The sequence below is a fragment of the Ambystoma mexicanum genome, chromosome 12, assembly GCF_040938575.1.
Source record: "Ambystoma mexicanum isolate Mex_15411 chromosome 12, UKY_AmexF1_1, whole genome shotgun sequence".
Taxonomy (NCBI): Eukaryota; Metazoa; Chordata; class Amphibia; order Caudata; family Ambystomatidae; genus Ambystoma; species Ambystoma mexicanum.
The window spans coordinates 800,665,047-800,685,781 of NC_090936.1; the positions used below are offsets into that span (position 1 = coordinate 800,665,047).

At 45.9% G+C, this 20,735-nt stretch overlaps 1 protein-coding gene across 1 annotated transcript in view; it reads left to right on the forward strand.

Moving 5' to 3' along the window:
• The window catches only part of ACSS3 (acyl-CoA synthetase short chain family member 3), a 1,135,158-nt gene that overhangs the window by 490,414 nt on the left and 624,009 nt on the right, over positions 1–20,735 (forward strand). Inside the window, exons 6-7 of the mRNA XM_069629310.1 lie at positions 20,417–20,497; positions 20,584–20,679. Of these exons, the coding sequence (XP_069485411.1) occupies positions 20,417–20,497; positions 20,584–20,679 (177 nt within the window). The remainder of the gene's footprint in view (positions 1–20,416; positions 20,498–20,583; positions 20,680–20,735) is intronic.

Consider the following 20,735-nt stretch of genomic DNA (forward strand, 5'->3'; position numbering starts at 1 on the left):
TAACCCATTGGTCGCATCCTACACTCTTGAAAAATGTCCCAACCTCCTGCAATTCCAACATGACCCTTGTGGTCCTCCCCTCATCCCTGTCCCACCAAATCCTCTGCTGTCCATTCCTCCAAATCCCCCTCCCGGTCCTCGATACCCACCTCGTCCTCTTGCGGTCCTCCCTTGCCACTGAGGTCCTCCGTTCTGCTCCTCTCCATCCCATTGCTCTTGTCCATTTGCAGCCCAAGTTGCGACCATCCTTGCTGGTGTATTTCCTAACCCCTCCTCTCCTTCCCCCCTGTCTGTCAGTGGATGTTGTGGAATTCATTGCAGCGACCTTCACTAATTTATTTTGTACTAACTTTGCTTTGTCTGCCAACCTTCTCTGTGCCATCTTTCTCTCTTTGATCCTCCTACAGTGGTGCACAATTATACTAGCCTTTGGCTTCTATCCCAGCTATTTTATCCAAGGCCTTCTGTACCTCCTTCGGGAGCCCGTTTTTAATTATAAAGTAGAACAAGGCGGTGGATTGGTCCTACATCGTGCCCGTTTCAGATCTCCACAGGTCTTGCACCCGAAGGATGAATTGCGTAGGCTCTTCCCCCTCTCCCGTAGTGCATTGCATCACGATGTGTAAATCTGGAGTGTCTGGAATAGTTCTCTGCAATGCATCCCATACTTGCGCTCTGATGTTATTAAATGATGACCCATCATGGCGGTCACAGTTCATTGTGACTCCCGGGAAGCCTGCTTCACCCACACTGCATCTGCTTGATCACTGACTGCAGACACTAGTAATTTACATCCCCTATGGCTAAGGGCTTTCCTGCTGTGTTTTTTTTCAAATGCATGTACCCACTTCCCCTCCCCACCCGAAAGTGGAGGAAGAAGTTTCAATAGATTATTCTTATCCATCTGTGCCCATGAAATGTAGTGTGGCTTCCCTGCTCCCTTGTGTATCAGTGGCATTTGTATTTTTGTCTTTCCTCCATTTTTACTTACCGTTCCCTTCTTTGTTTTACTTACCAGCATGTTCCCTACTCTGTCTTAACCTCCCTTGCCACCTTGGCGTGGCCCTTTCATCCTCTTGGTCGAATGGGAATGGCAGCGAGGACCCCGCTGCTGCTGCATCCTCTTCATACTCATCTAGGTCGCTCCATACTTCCTCTATCTCTTCTTCTGACTCCCACTCTCTCTGCCCCTCACCTCTTTGGCTATCCGGGGTTGCAGGTTGTATTATTCTTAGAGCTTTGCCATTTAAATGGAATAGGAACTCTCCTGATTGCCACTCCTGTTCCTACCCTTTTGATATAGGTGCCGGCGGCGGCGGGGATGGGGTGGATCCCGCTGCGACTCTTGGCGGAGGGGTGTGGTTAACTGCTGTCACTGGTCGTTTTTCCCCTCCCTCTGGCAACATCTGGCCCCTATGACATAAGGCTCTTAATCGTGTTATTTCCATTTGGGCATGTGCGAGCTGTCTGTCTAAGTTTCCCGTTTGCCGTGCTAAATTCACTGGAGGGGCACTAGTTGATCCGTGTAACCCTCCCGTTTCATATGGTGGGGGGCGGTTGCTGATGTTGTCGCCGGGGTAGTTGGTGTGGTGGGTGCTGGCACATACAGGGGCTCACTGTAACCCACCGCGAGCCTTGTCAATAACAGATAAATCTTAGTGAGATCATTCTCTCTCGTTGTTACTGTGCATTCCTCCCCTGCAGCACCCTCTCCCCCCTCCGATGCCTTCTCCTTCTCTGTTAATGTGTCTTTACTTACCTCGCCGCTAGGGGTTACTTCAAACATTCACCATAAATCTAGTACCTCTGTTCTGTTCTGCAATTGCTTTCTCCTGTATTTTGCTAGCAGATGTGTTGATACAAGATCTAAAACACGTTTATCAAATGACCCTCATTTAGGCCATATAGGCAATACACCCTCTCCTTTTATTTCCAACACCCATTGGTCGTGGTATTTCTGTATAACGTGTATTATATTTCAATTTACTCCCCCCTTTCAATTGCTGTAGTTTATCATCCCTAGTTCTTATTCTTTCATTCACTCCCCACCTCTAAGCCCCATAAGGCTACCTCTCCACAGATTTCTGCTCACACGGAAAAAGAATATTCTAAATTACTACTCCGAGCCTACTAAATATAAGAGACTCCTACTATTCTTTTTTCTCTTTATCTACACTTATTCCCTGCACTGGTCAAGACAATGCTATGTGGTGCTGCCTTCTACCCCCGTCAGAGCTAGGATCCCGTATTCCTTTTTATCTCTATTTCCACAACAACTTAATGGCCATATAAAGGATAGGTAAGAAAAAGACTCAGTTACATTCACACAGACCCTGAACCTCACCCTCAGTTTCTATTTTTCCCGCTATTTTGTCCATCTTTTTTTTAATACCTGTTTTTTAATGTTTTCTTTTTTTCCCCTGCAAGTCTTGCAACCAGTACTCACGTGTTCAGTAGGGTGGTCCGAGAGCCACCCTTCACGGTCTATTCACAATCTGGTCCGGACGCCAACCAAGCTGAGACCCGCCTTGGCAAGCAGTTTTAGTTGGGTATTTGCAAAGATGACGGGAACCCTTGAAACCTTTTGTTTGTGCGCGCAAACTGGTCAACCGAGGAAGCAATGGTTTTGCTTGGGGCGTCCCGGATCTCGCCGCACAGTATGGGGCCTCGGGGCACCTGTCCCAATTACGTTGTGGGGGTCACCAAATGTAAAAGCTCACTCCCCATCTTATAATTGCAAATACAAATAAATATGACACACCCCGATGGGGAATGAGACTAAGAGAACAGTCTGCAAGAGTTGAGTTTCGTTTATGTAAAATTGGCATCCAGAACACTCTGCTGCCTAAGAGCGCTCTGCCAAACAATACACGTACAATTGATAATATGGGCAAAAAGCGTCATCAGTGATTTCGGATATGAATTTTACAAAAGTTCATTATGATTGGACACAAGACTACAATGTAGAAGTTCCTGTAGGTGCTGCTCCTCTCGGGTTGGCTGCTTGATTGGCAGGAGGGCAAGCATCACAAGGTCCATCTGTCTGTGTCCAGGCGGGGCGAAGGTCAGGTCCTAGTGAGATTGGGCGGGCCCTAACTAAGCTAACATGAGACACTACCATTAGACATGCACTAAATAATGGTCACTACACATCCTTTGAGTACATTATCATAAACCTATAAATTGCATACATAAAATCACAGCATCACTCATTGGGACTTACATGAAGTACTGGGCTTAAGGTCTTGGTCAGTGAGATAACATCGATGGTGGGGTGGGCCCAGGCGCATCAAAATAGGCTATGAGGCATTCTGGCATTTGTTAGTTCTAGGGTGCAATATACTGTAACAAAGGTCTGATGTTAGTTGGGGGCACACTGGGGGTGGGCTTCACAGCAGGGTCACACGTCTGTTACATCAGGAGAATACCTTGCGAGGGCACAGGGTTATAGTGGCAGTCATTTTCCAACAGCGGGGGTAAGAGGGCACAGGCAGGTTTGTGGGATGTTTTTACGCATGCATCCGAGCCCTACCTCAAAAACTGTGCAGTACTGGCATTGAAAACATCATGATGGCCAGAGCTTCCCAGAAAATGCCCAGGGAAAGGCATGAAGAATAGGCTGCCACCCATTTTTGCCGATGTTATGGGCACAGAAGGGCACTGCCTAAAACCACCATTGAACTACCCACACAGTAGCCTGAAACCATTGGGAATGGCAATGCTGATTGCCAAAAGCAACCTAGAATTGTGGGGAATTCATTTTCTTAAATCCCAAAAATGGGTGCATTACCAGTACTCACCACTATCAGAAAGCCGGCGTTTTAAAACACCATTTTTTTTTTTTTGTGTGTAAAACTGAATAAATGAACCCAAAGCAGGCCAAAGAAAGACTTACTGAGAGGTGGATACAATGTAAAGTTATATTCTGAAGTGACTTGAAGGTTTATAAAAAGACTGGCTGAGCTGTGGATTTCAGCAGTTTAAGTACATTTGGACTGAAAGACACTAAAAATCTAAATGTTTAAAAGAAATGAGTGACCTACTTCTGAGAGTCACATAGGTTGCAATTGTTTAAATGTCATAGTTTTAAACTTAGAATCAGCATTTTAGCTGCATATGTAAACATTGTTAGTTTTATTTGAATGCAGAAAACTGGGTAACTAAAAGTGACATTAGCTGGGGCCTGGCTTAAGGAACTGAATTCTGCCCACCAGCTACCCCCGACAGGAGTTGAGACTTGCACAAGAGCTGTGTTCCCAGGCCTAGCTGCCTTTTGCTGTTCCCACCAAAAGGGATATGACACTTCTCTGATTGAATTACCAAGGGACTGCTAGAGACTAAACATAGGACCCAGGCAGAGGGTTTATTGAAGTGGCCATAAATGGCTTCCTCTTGAACAATGGGCCTTCCAGGGCCCAGGCAGATGGTTTATTGGGGGACCGTAAAACAGCTTCCTCTTGGCAGAAGCTGGGAGGGGCAGGGCCTCTGAGCCTGGCAGAAACTGGACAAACTGGTGTCTACACCATGTGACGTGGGAAACCACACCCCTGTAGCCAGAATATGGTTTTAGAAAAAGATGAATAACTCATAGTACAGACTTGTCATAATTATTTAAATGATACCATAATTCTTGTGATTTTTCTGCCCACATTTTAAGAGGTTTTTAGAACCGGTGGCATGATCTGGGGGCAAACTAGCAGTTAAGAGGGTATTACTTAAAATGTCTGCATGTGAAAAGTCTGATACTTCATCAATTAATGCCTGCATGCCTTGCACACATTTGGGTAAATTTGAGTAAGAATCTGATATTGGTAACTTGACCAAAAAGTGAAATATGTTGCCATTTCTCAATGCAAGCTCTCAGGAAGAGCAGATTTGAACAGGGTATATCTCATGTGATATGCATGATGGGTGCATGTAATTTCAAACCACTATGTAGCTATGAAATATGTCTTTTTGATCAAATATAGATTGTGTGTAAAGTTGACAGGGGTGGGTTCTCTGTATCATAACCAGACCTCATCATGATGACACTTCATTCCATTCCCCCAATCAAGGGGAAGAGGATGAAGTGGCCAATGACAAGTGGAGAGGGCTAGGGCCTAGGAAGCTAGCCTCTCCACCCATTTTCAAAACACATAAAAGCAGACAGTCAGGACAGATAGGGACAGTCAATTCCATTTGCTGCAACGCGCTCTGCCGGACCACACAACATCCAGAAGATACTAGATTCCACACTTAGACTTTAAAACTCCAAAGAACTTGATTCAGAACTCAAAGCAAGGGCCTAAACCCACAAACTGAGAACTCTTCTCAGTGGGCCTCAGCATCCAGCAAACCTAACAGCGATAGCAGCATCCAGGAGCCGTGCAGATCAGCGCTGGGTCCAGAGAAAGCTGTGCAGAAAGATCCAGAAGCAGTGCTGTACCCACAGAGAGCAGAGCTGACCCAGACGCTGTGCGCAGAGACCGTCCGTGGCGAGTGGAGAAAACCTGACCAGATCCGTGGCGAGGCCCATTCTATTTCTAAATATATTGTGAGTACCTAGCAGAACTGTGCAGAACCAATCTCTTAGTTAAAATAATTTAATTCAATCTATTTTAATCTAACCAGAACTGCCTCCTAACTGTCACCTGTCATTTTGTAAAGCTGTCACCTGTCATTTCTAGCTGCTAGCTGTCACTTGTCACTTTGAACTTTAAAATTTCAAATCTGAAAAACAACCTTTACCATATCGCTCATATCTCCGTGACCGAATGTCTTAGAGACTTGCAGTAACTTTCCTCTGAAAGCTGGGAATCTTGGCATTTCAACGAACCTAGAACCGCATTCCTATCCTTTTATACTTTTGCCACAATTGCGAAAAACCCACTCGCGAATTTTACCGCGATTTGCAAATTTCTCCACGTGTGAAAACAGCAGCTTCCTTGCTTTCCTTGCTAAAAATTCGTTTGCCTCTTAAGAACCATCCCTGAATCATTGCTAGAATGAGCCTGGACTAATATTAACTTGATACCACTCACCCTGAACCTCTAGAGGGAATTAAAAGCATTTTAGCATATTTTTCACTTCATTGCCAGCACATATAAAAGCATTTTGGGCCTGTGTTTCAAACTTCTGTAGTCTAAGCTTGCTGGGGTGAACTGAATTACATTTCATTGCATTTCTGAGAACTGTGTGCTTTCCTTCCATTTCCTTGCATGGCATAAAAGGGGGGGTGAATTGTCCAAGAAAGTGATTACATTGTCTTTTGCTGAAATCCTATCAAGTTATTTTCTGTACTGCATTTCATTCCACATTGCATCCATTTGAAACCATCAAAGTATTGTTGCTATCTTATCCATCCTATAACCACTCATCATTGATTATAAAGAAGTGTGCTAGTGCCGGACTATCCATTATTGATTACTGCTCAGATTAAGTGTGATATTCAATTATTAATTTATTATAAAGTGTGATATATATATATCTATTGTTTAAATTATCAAATAAACCTTTTAAACTTGCAAAACAGAACTACTTCTTGGCTCAGCGGGGTCAGGGGGATTCCAAGAGAGGGGTGTTATATAGGGGTAGTCATCCAGAATGCATGAACTGGACATAAGGATATATCAATAAGGGTTTTCATTCAGTATTCTAGACTAGGCGTTGACTTAGCTGTAGTGTTGAATTGAATCCTCTTACAAATTGGGGGCTCGTCCGGGACGTTTGGTTTGGATCTACCATTTGTGCAGATTAATACAGCGTGCCAGCTGACCAGATGCACATATCCAGTCGGATCACCATGCTGTGTTACGCTGTAAAGCACTCCTCAAAGGAACGCTCTAAGGAAAAGGTCTGTTTTGCAAATATAAAATACAAACTTCTGTAAGTCAGGACAGAGACCAATCTCTAGAATGACGACCTTAGTAGACATGAAAATAGCCAGAGAGCGCTTCTTACATAAGTTATTTGTGAGAGGTGAGTGGACTCATCAGGACCAGACGGTCTGGTTGCAAGCAATCGCACCCCAGATCACGGAAACAGGGTCAGATATATGGAGAGACCAGGGTCCCTTACATGTGGCCCTGAGTGAACTATATATGTCCTCTAAGGCCAAGGATGAGCACAACAAGATTGCCAGGGTAGCGGCATATTTATATTTACATATGGGAGCCATGCAGGACAAATGTGCTGAAGGCCAAGATCTGGCGAGTAGGCAACTGCTGGCATTACAGAAGGTCCAATCTGATCTGGACTCTTCTGAGCAGAGGCTGCAGAGGAGCCAGGAGTCATAAAATGATAGTAGGCAGTATATCATTAAAATAAAAGAGGACATGGATATACTGCAACAGGAAAAGGCTGACCAGGATACTAGACTTCTGGCCCTGCAGAAGGAGCACCAAGACAGTTTGGACTCCTTACTGCAGAGCCAGAAAAAGCTGGAGCAACAATTAGACTTTAACAGGGCATGCACGGAGCAGGTAGCCACCCTGCAAAGTCATCTAGATAGAGTGAAGGCAGAGAGCAACAAGCTGATTTTGAAAGACCTGGATACCCAGGCAGAGTTTGATGAACGCCAGAAGGCTGGTGCCTTTCAAAGGCAGAGGGACGACCTGGCGGCACAAATGCAGGCTCTTAGCCAGGAAAGAGACGCCTTAGGCCAGGAAGTCTGCCATTTAAAAAGAAAAACAGAAGAAAATCACTTGGCCCTCCAGGGGCTGGGTGACCTCCAAAAAGAACACCAGAACTTGTTAGAACACACCAGGAGGGTGGAGGATGCTCTGGCAAGAAAGGAGCAGGCCGATAGGGACACAGCTCAGGAGGTAACCCTCCTGCAGCAAAGACTGGCCCAGTGCTCCAGGACCAATCAGGAGGCACAGAGAGAGAATGAGGCTCTCTGCCAGCACAATGATAGACTCCAACAACAGGTAGCGATGCAGGAGAGACTGATAGAGTCTAGTAAGGCCTTAACTGAGGAACTGAAGGCGCAGGCTCTTGCATTGCAACAGGGAGCAGGGGCGGATAGAGATGAGGTCCGCTGGGAAAGAGAAACTCCGGAGCATAACCCCAGGAGCCCTAGTACCAGAGGCCTTTATCTCTCTCAGTCCCTGGACTCTGCCACCCCCATGTCCCCTGGCGCACATGAGCACAGGGCCACAGGGATGGCAGATTACTATCCAGCCAGAAGCATGGGGCTCATAGGCCAGTACCACCCAGGAATGGAGGGGCGGGCATCTGGGTATGGGCACCCAAGCACAGTGCAATTTGATGGGGAACCCCAGGAGAGTAGGCCCATTAAGGGCATCCTGAAAACCTCTGCCCAGTTAGGTCAGTGGGGGGGTACCCACAAATCCTGGCAGCAAGGAGGGATCTGAAGACTCCTCTGAGCGGTACAGGACACAGGAGACCAGGTCCCCACATTCTGCCAGCCATTCCCAGGCTCGCAGAATCCAAGAAAACCTGGAAGAACAGACAGGAACCTCTGGGAGCAGTGCCTCTGAGTCAGAAGATGAATGGACCAGGGTTACCCGGACCAAAAGGGCCAATAAGACAAAAAGGGCCTTGCTTAAGGACCCCTTAAAGCAGATTAAGGCAATCAGGAGCGTCATCACGCCTTATCATAAGAACGCCAAGTATTCTGTTTGGGAGCACTTAGAGTTGTTTGAGCAAATGATGGAGACTTTCCATTTGAAGGACAGCCAAAGCTGTATTCAATATGTAAAGTGGACCTTCTCCCCGGGATACTCCAGTTTCTTTGCGGGGCTGGAGGACCAAAATCATTTAAGATGGTCCACCTATAAGGCGGCCATCTTGAAACATTTTTCTACTCATAGAAATCCTCAAGAGGCTTGCAAGGCAGCCTACAATTTACAATATGGGGAGGATCAGGCCCCACAAGAATTTGTGCAGGAGTTAAAGCGTGCTTTTGCACAGACCACGAGAAGGTTGCGCACGGATAGCAGAGAATTTATTAATACGTTTTTCCATGCCTTGCCCAAATACATAATGACCCAGCTCGTGAGGGATTTTCACGAGAAAAGATCTTTAGACTGGGTCATTGAACAGGCGACCCGGATCTATGAGGTGCAGAAGCCAATAGAAAATAAAAATAATGCGCCCAAAAACCCCAAAGCCAACAACACCCCTGCTGCTGCCAAGGTGGCAGAGGTAAAGGTCACCCCCGTTTTAGAGTTGGAGATGGGGGGGCCTAAAAACCTACCTGCACCTAATAATGCTAGGCCCAGAAGGTCCTCGGGCCAGTCACAGACAGGGAGCCAGGGAGGCAGCCCCACAAATGGGGTCCCTCACTCTCCTGATTATGTAAGCCCCCGGTACAAGGGAAACAGACCCATCCTGGGTTATGTGTGGACTCCTCCAGCCCAAGGGGGGGGTCCAGCCAAGCACCTAACCCAGAGAACTTCCCTCCCAACTTCTCACAGGAGGGCAGAAACTCACCAAACCCTGGGCAGAACTTCTTCCCCAGGTATCCACCCAACTTCCAGCCCCAAAATCCTCCACCCTTCTTTCCCCAATTCCCTGAGCCCAGACAACCGAATCCGGGAGAGGGGAGGCCAAGGGTGGAGGGGTATCCAAATCTTCCCAACCAGGGGTACTACCAAAGAAGGGATAGCTACCCTTCCCGGTATCAGCCCAGGGGAGAAAACAGGGCCCCGTATCAGCCTGAGCAGGTTTCCCAGTTAGAGCGCCAGGTTCAAAACATGGCGCGGGATCTGGGTCACATACTGAGGGCTCAGCAGAACCCTCAGATCGGCATGCCGGCGCAGAACGCACCCAACTCTGGACCTGGTGCTCCAGAACAATGACAGGGGCAGCACCCCGATAACTGACCGGTTCCCAGGGAGGGGGCACAAAGGGAAGGGGGGTGTAAAGCCTTGGAGGAAACTTCCTTCCTCACTTGTAAACAGCCCCTGGAAACCCAGGAACCGGAAACAAAATCTCTTGCCCCTGAAAGTCTGCCTCCTAAGGAGCAGAGGGGGGATAGGAGAAACAAAAGACCCAAACAGACTCAGTTTGAGGAGGAGGTCCAGATCTTCCAATTTGAGGGAGAGGGATCCTCAGAGGATCCTGGGAAAAGGATCTTCTCCTTCAGAGAGGGGGAACTCCTCCCAAAGAAAAATGGGTCCCTAGGGATGCAAATCCAGACTGGGGAGATGTGGAGACTGAGCTACCGCCGCCCACCATCCCATCCCAGAACCAACAGCAAGAAAATCACCTGGTTCAAACCCATCCTGGTGACTGCCTCCAAAAAGGGGGGGGGGCGGCCCAGAACCGGAGCCAGGGGAACCCACAATGGCTCTGATCTCCAGTTGCCAAATTTTTCTTTCAGATTCCCAAGGCTCTCCACAGAATTCTGCCCAAATCTCTTCGCTAGCGATGTCCAAAACCAGAAAGTTAGCCCACCAGTTGTCCAAAAATGTGCATTATCTGTGCCCCCTTGAGGAGAAGGAGGGAAGATACTATGCCCCGGTACAAGTACAGGGGCAGGGTACAATTTTGGCACTGGTGGACACTGGATCTCAAGCTACCCTTCTGTCCAGAAGGGCCTTTGACGAACTGAATGCAGGAAGGGGAGAGAATTACCAAATTCCTCTCACCTCTCTTCCTGGACAACTGCAGAACTTTGATGGGAAGGAAATTCCCGTTGAGGGGACTGCATACTTGGACATTAAGATCGGGCGACACAAGGTAAAACACCCGGTCATAGTAGTGACTACAGAGGGCACCCCTTGTTTACTGGGGAATGACCTCCTGAGGAGGTTGTCACCCTTAATAGATTGCGTAAACAAGGTCCTCTGGACCCAGACTAGCCGACCAATAAAATTAAAACAGAGTGTCAACCATGTTAGTTTAAACGGCACCTGCCACATGGTTGAACAAAAATCTGACCAAGTAGAATTTCACTTCCAGAATAGCCAAATTCCAGACGTGACAGTAATAGCAGTAGGACAACAGACTGGTGATGGGGGTCCTCTCTATTTCTGAAAATCAACCTTCCTTCCAGTCTAAAGTGGTACTCCACGCTGGAAGTAAACACTCTGAGATTCTATACTAATCCACAATCAGAAAATCCCACTCCTATAGTCCAGAAAGATGTGAAATCAGCTCAGAGCCTGGCTGATATTCAGCAAATTGGATAGCAGTTGTTCATCCCTGTCCAATTAAATGATGGGAAGGACTCTGTTCTCGCTCGAGTGTGTGTGAACAACGGTAAGAGCTTCATCAGCGAAGCCATGTTCCGCCAACTCCCAAAAGATCCAGCCATTCCCACATTCAAACTGATAGACAAATGGGAAATGGACCTGGAAGCACCCAATTCCAAACATCTCCTGCCAAGCAGGTGTATGCTCAAAATCTCCATTGGCAACAAGAGCATAGTCCACAATTGTTGGGTCGTGCGAGACGTCACTGCCGCTTTTTACTTAGGCAGTGACATTCTCAATCGCTTTGCCATTAGTTTGGACTAATAAACTTCAAAGCTTGGTCCCGATTAGCGGATAATCCCATGGGCTTTGATGATCCAGAAAAAGCATTTAGGTCAGCTCAATTGCTACCTTATGCAGTTGAAATTCAGATCAAAGAGGAAGTCACCATCCCAGAAAGGACCCGACAATTCTCCCTGGAAGTGAAAGCTAAAAGAGGACAACATTTGAAAAACCCTGATGCTTACATACATCTAAACGCTTCTCTCCAACAGCAATGGTTGGGGGTAAACCCAACTCCATTAGTCAACATAGAACATGACACCATTCCAATAGAGGTGGATAACAGCGACTTAAAGAGTATTACTCTAGCCGCAGGCACCATTATTGGAATGGCGGTTGATGACCGACATTTTTCCATTGATTTAGGTAATGAACTGTTAGGGCCAATCCCCAAGGACTGCGTTGACAGTGACAGTGAGGACAATACAACACCAGACAGGATTTTTACCCGGCATGGGGGGAACTTCCTGGTATACACTTCCTGCCCTATGGTAAGGAAGATGTGACTTGTGACTTCAGGAGGGATGAGGTGATTTTCCAGGTCCATGAGGGCTGCCTTTCCCACCTGAAACCTCTGGTCCAAATCAGCACTCTGACCAGGGACTTCTCCACCCAGCTGGAGGAGGCCGCTGAAATAGCCAAACCAGAAGTCTTTCCAGGCTTCAGACAGATGGTGGAAGAGAGTCAACCTAGCTGATGCTTGTGTGACTCTGGAACAAAAGCAAAAGTTGAAACAAGTTTTCTTGGATTTCCAAGATCTCTTTGCGGTAGACTCATATGACTGTGGTTGCACTGACATCCACACAACAACAATCCCCACGGACCCTGGCATGACTCCTGTGTTTGTGAAGCAATATCACTTGCCTCTCGCATCAATGGAGTCCCTTACTGAAATAATTAAGAACCTTGAGTCCCGGGGAATAATCCGTCCAGTCCACAGCACCTTCAATAATCAGGTGCTGGGAATATTGAAGCCAAACGGCCAGTGGAGACTCTGCGCCGACCTCAGGGAGCTCAACAAACGGGTCCATACTTCCCGATGGCCTCTTCCCTACATTGACCAAGGGCTGGCCCAGATCCAGGGGTCACAGGTATTCACTGCAATAGACCTGACCAATGGATACTGGACTGTGCCTGTCAGTAGGGAGGACCAATACAAGCTGGCTTTTACCTTTGGGGGCCAGCAATACACATGGACCCGGACTCCCTTCGGATACCTCAACTCCGGCAATGAATTCAACGTTTTCCTACATAAGGCCATGCCCGACCTGGGTGCAAGGGGTAACCTGGCTTATGTAGATGATGTCCTCATCAAAAGTTCATCTGTGGAGGAACACATAGCGGAGATCCGTTATGTTCTGACGCAGTTGAGGGTCGCCGGACCAAAACTTTCCTTTCAGAAAGCACAGTGGGTGTAGAACCCGTGTTAATTTCTTGGGGCATGAGATTACTCCTCAGGGTCTCTGTCCCCAGGAAAAGAAAGTGGAAGCACTTCAGAAACTGAAAGACGCCACAACTCTGCGGGAACTAAGGAGCCTCCTTGGACTGACTAATTACAGCAGAAAGTTCATTGAGGGCTACGCAGAGATCACCAGACCCCTGATTCATCTCCTGAAGGGGGGGGTCAAGTGGGAATGGGGTCCAGAACAAGCCGAGGCAGTAAGACAACTCAAGAGAAGCCTCTCACAAGCGCCCTGCCTAGCTTACCCTGTCAGAAACAAGTTCTTCCTGGAGACGGGGTTCTCTAATACATGCTTGACGGCAGCATTATACCAAAAGCATGACAAGGTCAATAAAGTAATCTCCTATGCGAGCAAAACTTTATCCTCTGTGGAGGAAAAATTCAACGATTGTGAGAAGGCACTCCTGGCAATGGTGTGGGCATTGAAGAATTACCGCCCGTTTATCCAGGGGGAACACATCATAGTGGAGACCCCACACCAGCCTCTGCAATATCTCCAAAGTGACAGAATCCGGGCCGGAAATGTGAGTAATTCCCAAATTACTTCCTGGATTCTGTCAATGCAAGGCTTTCCTGTGGAGGTCAGATATGGCCAAAACAAGAAGAGTCCCCTCGCGCAAGGTCTGGCTGACTTGCATGATTGTGCCAGAGAAAACTGTCTCGAGGACGAAAGTCTAAAAATAAAGGACAACATGGAGGCATACCTTAATTCCCCCCACAAAGTCTTTGAAGAAGACAAGTGTGAGGGAATGCCCACTGTGTATGTGGATGGATGCTCTTACCATGTTGACAACGACGGGGAGAAAGAACTGGTGGCCGGCGTAGGGAATGCATGGGTGAATGAGTCCCCAGAACCCTCCGCTGGATACAAAATTGGTCCCCGAAGTAGACAGGTGGCAGAATTGATGGCTGTGCATCAGGCCATCCTCACTGCTGTCCAGCATCAACTCCACAAACTGGTGATAATCACAGATTCGGATTATGTACGGAACGGGTTCGTGGAGCACCTGGTTAATTGGAAAACCAGAGGCATTTTATGTGCTAACAACAAACCCTTGAAACATGGGAAGTTGATCCAAAACATTGATGATCTGGTCACCTCGAATGAGATGACCATCCATTGGAAAAAGATCAAGGGTCATTCCAAAGTAGAGGGACCAGACAAAACTGGAAACGACTTAGCTGATCAGCTGGCCAAAACCGGGGCCATCCAAGGGGATATAATTGAGATTGAGTCCCTGTTGGGGGAAATCCAGGTCACTGCTATCACTAGGTCCCAGACAAATGCTCACAACAACCTTTCAATTGCACAATGGAGTAAGGAGACCCCTGATGCTGATTTGATTACCGCTCAGAAGGGGGATCCAATAATTGGTAAATTTTACCAGCACATTAAAAACCCTGAGAACTTTCCCCTGACGGATACCGATTACATTGGGAAAGAGGACCTAAGAGTGTTGATGAAATGTCCAAAAATGTTCCGAATCCAAGACGGCTTGCTGGTAAGGAAATCCAAAGCTGGCCACGATCAGTGGGTGGTTCCTACCTCATTCCGAAGCCTGATGTTAAGTCACGCCCATGATGCGGCCACCGCCGGTCATAGGGGGTTTCACACAACATTGGAAATCTTAAGAGAGGTTGCGTACTGGCCACACATGGGGCAGGACCTTGACCAATACTTGAAGGGGTGTCTTATGTGTGCACAATTTCAGCCATCATCCCTCACGCACCGTGCGCCTCTCCAAAAGAGGGGGATGACACTGCCATGGTCAGATTTACAAATCGACTTTGTAGGCCCCGTGATTCGCTCTGCTAGGGGGAATAAGTACATGTTGACTCTGACATGATTGTTTACCAAGTGGGTGGAATGGCTCCCTGCCCCAAATTGCAAGGCAGAAACCACAGCTGCCTTGACGATTACCCACATCTTTTCGCGTTTTGGTCTACCTCAAAGGATTGAGTTAGACAGGGGTAGCCACTTCACCAGTGAAGTAATGACAAAGATGTGGGAGATACTGGGGGTCAAAAGGAAGTTGCATATTGCTTACCGGCCAGCTTCTTCTGGGGCAGTAGAGAGATATAACCGAACCATTGTGAGCATATTAAAGATGTTTGTAGCAGATTCTGGGCCAAGTTGGGATATCCGATTACCTCTGGTCCTAATGGCCATCAGATCTACCCCTTCATCTGCAACCAAAATGTCACCATTTGAGTTGATGACTGGGCGCAAGATGGTGCTTCCTCAGCATTTGCTCTACAGGACCCAAGAGCAGACCCTAATAAATGCCTCCACAACTCACGAGTATGTGGAGAATTTAAGGAAACACCTTCAACATGCTTTTGCTTATGCTCAGCGGAATCTAGAAAGATCAGCTGATAGCATGAAGACCCACTATGACCTGAAGACTTCCAGGAAGGAATATCAGGTGGGGGACCGGGTCTATCTATACAATTTCCAAAGGAACCATGCCAAACAGCGAAAATTTTTGCCTACATGGAAGGGACCCTTTGAGGTTATAGACAAAATCTCCCCTGTGGCCTACAAGATCCGCATCCCCAAAGGCGGTTTGGCAGAGGGGGAAGACAAGTGGGTCCACATTAACCAGTTGAAGTGTTGCCATCCAAGGCACACTCTGCAACAACTAGAGGAATCCTCTGGAATCCTAGAGGGTACAGTCTCAGATTAATTCAGTTCCAACTTAAAATATCCGACATATCGCCTATCAAATTCTGAGTTTCTCAATGTGGGTGTTTTTTGTTTTTGAATGCAAAAAGAAATGTGCATGTTCATATGTTTTGACTATAAATTTATATGCCACCCCACTATATCAATGGTGGGGGAGAAATGTCCATGAATAGGTATTGCCGCTCTTCCTTTGTCGTCCTAGGAGAAAGAAAACCTGGAGACGGGCCAAGGAGGACGATCCGGAGACCGGGAGCATAGACGCAAGGGGCCCAGTGTACCGCCCAATATTCCCATCAGGACCGGCGAGGAGAACCGATCGATCAGTACCGGATGGAGGAAAAGATGCTGAACTGTGCCATCTATTGGAAGAAGATGAGGAAACATCCCAGGTCTTGCGAGTTCCATCAGTGAAACAGAATGGCCATCGCAAGAGGGGGGCTTGTGGGATGTTTTTACCCATGCATCCGAGCCCTACCTCAAAAACTGTGCAGTACTGGCATTGAAAACATCATGATGGCCAGAGCTTCCCAGAAAATGCCCAGGGAAAGGCATGAAGCATAGGCTGCCACCCATTTTTGCCGATGTTATGGGCACAGAAGGGCACTGCCTAAAACCACCATTGGACTACCCACACAGTAGCCTGAAACCATTGGGAATGGCAATGCTGATTGCCAAAAGCAACCTAGAATTGTGGGGAATTCATTTTCTTAAATCCCAAAAATGGGTGCATTACCAGTACTCACCACTATCAGAAAGCCGGCGTTTTAAAACACCAATTTTTTTTTTGTGTAAAACTGAATAAATGAACCCAAAGCAGGCCAAAGAAAGACTTACTGAGAGGTGGATACAATGTAAAGTTATATTCTGAAGTGACTTGAAGGTTTATAACAAGACTGGCTGAGCTGTGGATTTCAGCAGTTTAAGTACATTTGGACTGAAAGACACTAAAAATCTAAATGTTTAAAAGAAATGAGTGACCTACTTCTGAGAGTCACATAGGTTGCAATTGTTTAAATGTCATAGTTTTAAACTTAGAATCAGCATTTTAGCTGCATATGTAAAAACTGTTAGTTTTATTTGAATGCAGAAAACTTGGTAACTAAAAGTGACATTAGCTGGGGCCTGGCTTAAGGAACTGAATTCTGCCCACCAGCTACCCCCGACAGGAGTTGAGACTTGCACAACAGCTGTGTTCCCAGGCCTAGCTGCCTTTTGCTGTTCCCACCAAAAGGGATATGACACTTCTCTGATTGAATTACCAAGGGACTGCTAGAGACTAAACATAGGACCCAGGCAGAGGGTTTATTGAAGTGGCCATAAATGGCTTCCTCTTGAAGAATGGGCCTTCCAGGGCCCAGGCAGATGGTTTATTGGGGGACCGTAAAACAGCTTCCTCTTGGCAGAAGCTGGGAGGGGCAGGGCCTCTGAGCCTGGCAGAAACTGGACAAACTGGTTTCTACACCATGTGACGTGGGAAACCACACCCCTGTAGCCAGAATATGGTTTTAGAAAAAGATGAATAACTCATAGTACGGACTTGTCATAATTATTTAAATGATACCATAATTCTTGTGATTTTTCTGCCCACATTTTAAGAGGTTTTTAGAACCGGTGGCATGATCTGGGGGCAAACTAGCAATTAAGAGGGTATTACTTAAAATGTCTGCATGTGAAAAGTCTGATACTTCATCAATTAATGCCTGCATGCCTTGCACACATTTGGGTAAATTTGAGTAAGAATCTGATATTGGTAACTTGACCAAAAAGTGAAATATGTTGCCATTTCTCAATGCAAGCTCTCAGGAAGAGCAGATTTGAACAGGGTATATCTCATGTGATATGCATGATGGGTGCATGTAATTTCAAACCACTGTGTAGCTATGAAATATGTCTTTTTGATCAAATATAGATTGTGTGTAAAGTTGACAGGGGTGGGTTCTCTGTATCATAAACAGACCTCATCATGATGACACTTCATTTCATTCCCCCAATCAAGGGGAAGAGGATGAAGTGGCCAATGACAAGTGGAGAGGAGTAGGGCCTAGGAAGCTAGCCTCTCCACCCATTTTCAAAACACATAAAAGCAGACAGTCAGGACAGATAGGGACAGTCAATTCCATTTGCTGCAACGCGCTCTGCCGGACCACACAACATCCAGAAGATACTAGATTCCACACTTAGACTTTAAAACTCCAAAGAACTTGATTCAGAACTCAAAGCAAGGGCCTAAACCCACAAACTGAGAACTCTTCTCAGTGGGCCTCAGCATCCAGCAAACCTAACAGCGATAGCAGCATCCAGGAGCCGTGCAGATCAGCGCTGGGTCCAGAGAAAGCTGCGCAGAAAGATCCAGAAGCAGTGCTGTACCCAGAGAGAGCAGAGCTGACCCAGACCGCTGTTCGCAGAACTAGAGACCTGACCCAGACGCTGTGCGCAGAGACCGTCCGTGGCGAGTGGAGAAAACCTGACCAGATCCGTGGCAAGGCCCATTCTATTTCTAAATATATTGTGAGTACCTAGCAGAACTGTGCAGAACCAATCTCTTAGTTTAAATAATATAATTCAATCTATTTTAATCTAACCAGAACTGCCTCCTAACTGTCAACTGTCATTTTGTAAAGCTGTCACCTGTCATTTCTAGCTGCTAGCTGTCACTTGTCACTTTGAACTTTAAAATTTCAAATCTGAAAAACGACCTTTACCATATCGCTCATATCTCCGTGACCATTTGTCTTAAGAGACTTGCAGTAACTTTCCTCTGAAAGCTCGGAATCTTGTCTTTTCAACGAACCTAGAACCACATTCCTATTATCTATACTTTTGCCGCAATCGCGAAAAACGCACTCGCGAATTTTACCGCGATTTGCAAATTTCTCCACGTGTGAAAACAGCAGCTTCCTTGCTTTCCTTGCTAAAAATTCGTTTGCCTCTTAAGAACCATCCCTGAATCATTGCTAGAGTGAGCCTGGACTAATATTAACTTGATACCACTCACCCTGAACCTCTAGAGGGAATTAAAAGCATTTTAGCATATTTTTCACTTCATTGCCAGCACATATAAAAGCATTTTGGGCCTGTGTTTCAAACTTCTGTAGTCTAAGCTTGCTGGGGTGAACTGAATTACATTTGATTGCATTTCTGAGAACTGTGTGCTTTCCTTCCATTTCCTTGCATGGCATAAAAGGGGGGGGTGAATTGTCCAAGAAAGTGATTACATTGTCTTTTGCTGAAATCCTATCAAGTTATTTTCTGTACTGCATTTCATTCCACAATGCATCCATTTGAAACCATCAAAGTATTGTTGCTATCTTATCCATCCTATAACCACTCATCATTGATTATAAAGAAGTGTGATAGTGCCGGACTATCCATTATTGATTACTGCTCCAGATTAAGTGTGATATTCAATTATTAATTTATTATAAAGTGTGATATATATATCTATTGTTTAGATTATCAAATAAACCTTTTAAACTTGCAAAACAGAACTTCTTCTTGGCTCAGCGGGGTCAGGGGGATTCCAAGAGAGGGGTGTTATATAGGGGTAGTCATCCAGAACGCATGAACTGGACATAAGGATATATCAATAAGGGTTTTCATTCAGTATTCTAGACTAGGCGTTGACTTAGCTGTAGTGTTGAATTGAATCCTCTTACAGGTTTGTGGAGACGGATGGGCTAAAAGTCATGTTTCAGGCCGGTTCACACACAGGACAGTGATCTCAGAGGAAGAGTGAAATGTTACATTGGTGTATTTGTTTCAATTATCTCTGGCTCGGCCATGCGAAATGGAGCTGCAAAGCTTTCAGACAGAGTGAGAAAAGGTGGGGGCCATGAGCGTGGTGTACGCGGTGCTACAGAGAGGGGAGAGAAGTCTTTTCATATTATCGCAGTGAGGCCTAGTCCAAAGAGGGAGCCGAGGGTACACAAATGGAAGCACAACAACCCCGCATCTGCCACTGTCAGTGTATATGCGAGCAATGGAGGCGTCCCACATTATTGTACGAGCAAGTGGTTTACATTGTGCTGAATGCATCAGGGGGGCCTAAACGACCCCTCACCCCCACACAATTGTGAGGTAAAGAAAAAGGGCACTTCCACAAATGTGAATATGCTATATGAAGCTTTTTTCGAAAATACCTTTGTGTTTTTGCTTAACAGAAACAAATGAATTTATTGACAAAATATATATATTTTTTTAAGTGTTACTTTCTCATGGACATTTGATTGATGGCAATGTGGCACAGAGTTACTTTAGCGATCCTTACGTCCATTTATATCCTGCAAAGCTGCCAGTTTATTATTAAATGTTTTTCTTTTCTCGGGCCAGATATTTATCTAACTCTCACAAAGTAATCCGCTGTTGAGTGAGAGGATAGTTGTATTTCGATTTCCTGAGCTCTTCTGAACTTTACCTGTTTTGAACAACTATGTTGAACATTCTTTCTCAAATTCCTTTAGGAGTTTGACATTGTTGAATTCTCTGAAATGTGGAAGTTTTAGTCATTCCTATCGCAAAGCCTACCCCTACAGTGCTAATTTACTGGAGTAAATTTACAAGCACCACTGTAGCATTCTATTTATGTAAATGTTGTCAAAACTATCCACAAAGATTGTGGAAGGTTGATTGAAAAATAGCATTGGATCTGAATTACAGATAATGACATGTATTTTCCTGCTATAGAATGCATGTGCTTACTTTAGAGTCCATAACATAATCCATAATTAATAACATGGAAGCTATTAAAAAGCAAACTTGTCATTTTTTTATTTTTTTATTTAGGGTGTTGTTCGAACAACAGGTGGCTATGCAGTTATGCTGAATTGGACAATGTCTGCTGTTTATGGATTGAAACCTGGCGAGGTAGGTGACTAAGAATGAAATGTGCATTTGCTTATTTGTTTTGTTACGATTGATGAAAAGTATTAATGATCTGTGTTCTGTTTTAGGTTTGGTGGGCTGCATCGGATTTGGGTTGGGTGGTTGGCCACTCCTACATTTGTTACGCTCCACTCTTGGCTGGAAACACAACTATTTTGTATGAGGTACCGTTATTATTTTTACATGTATTTGTTTCTTGTGTGGAGTAATATCTCTGACC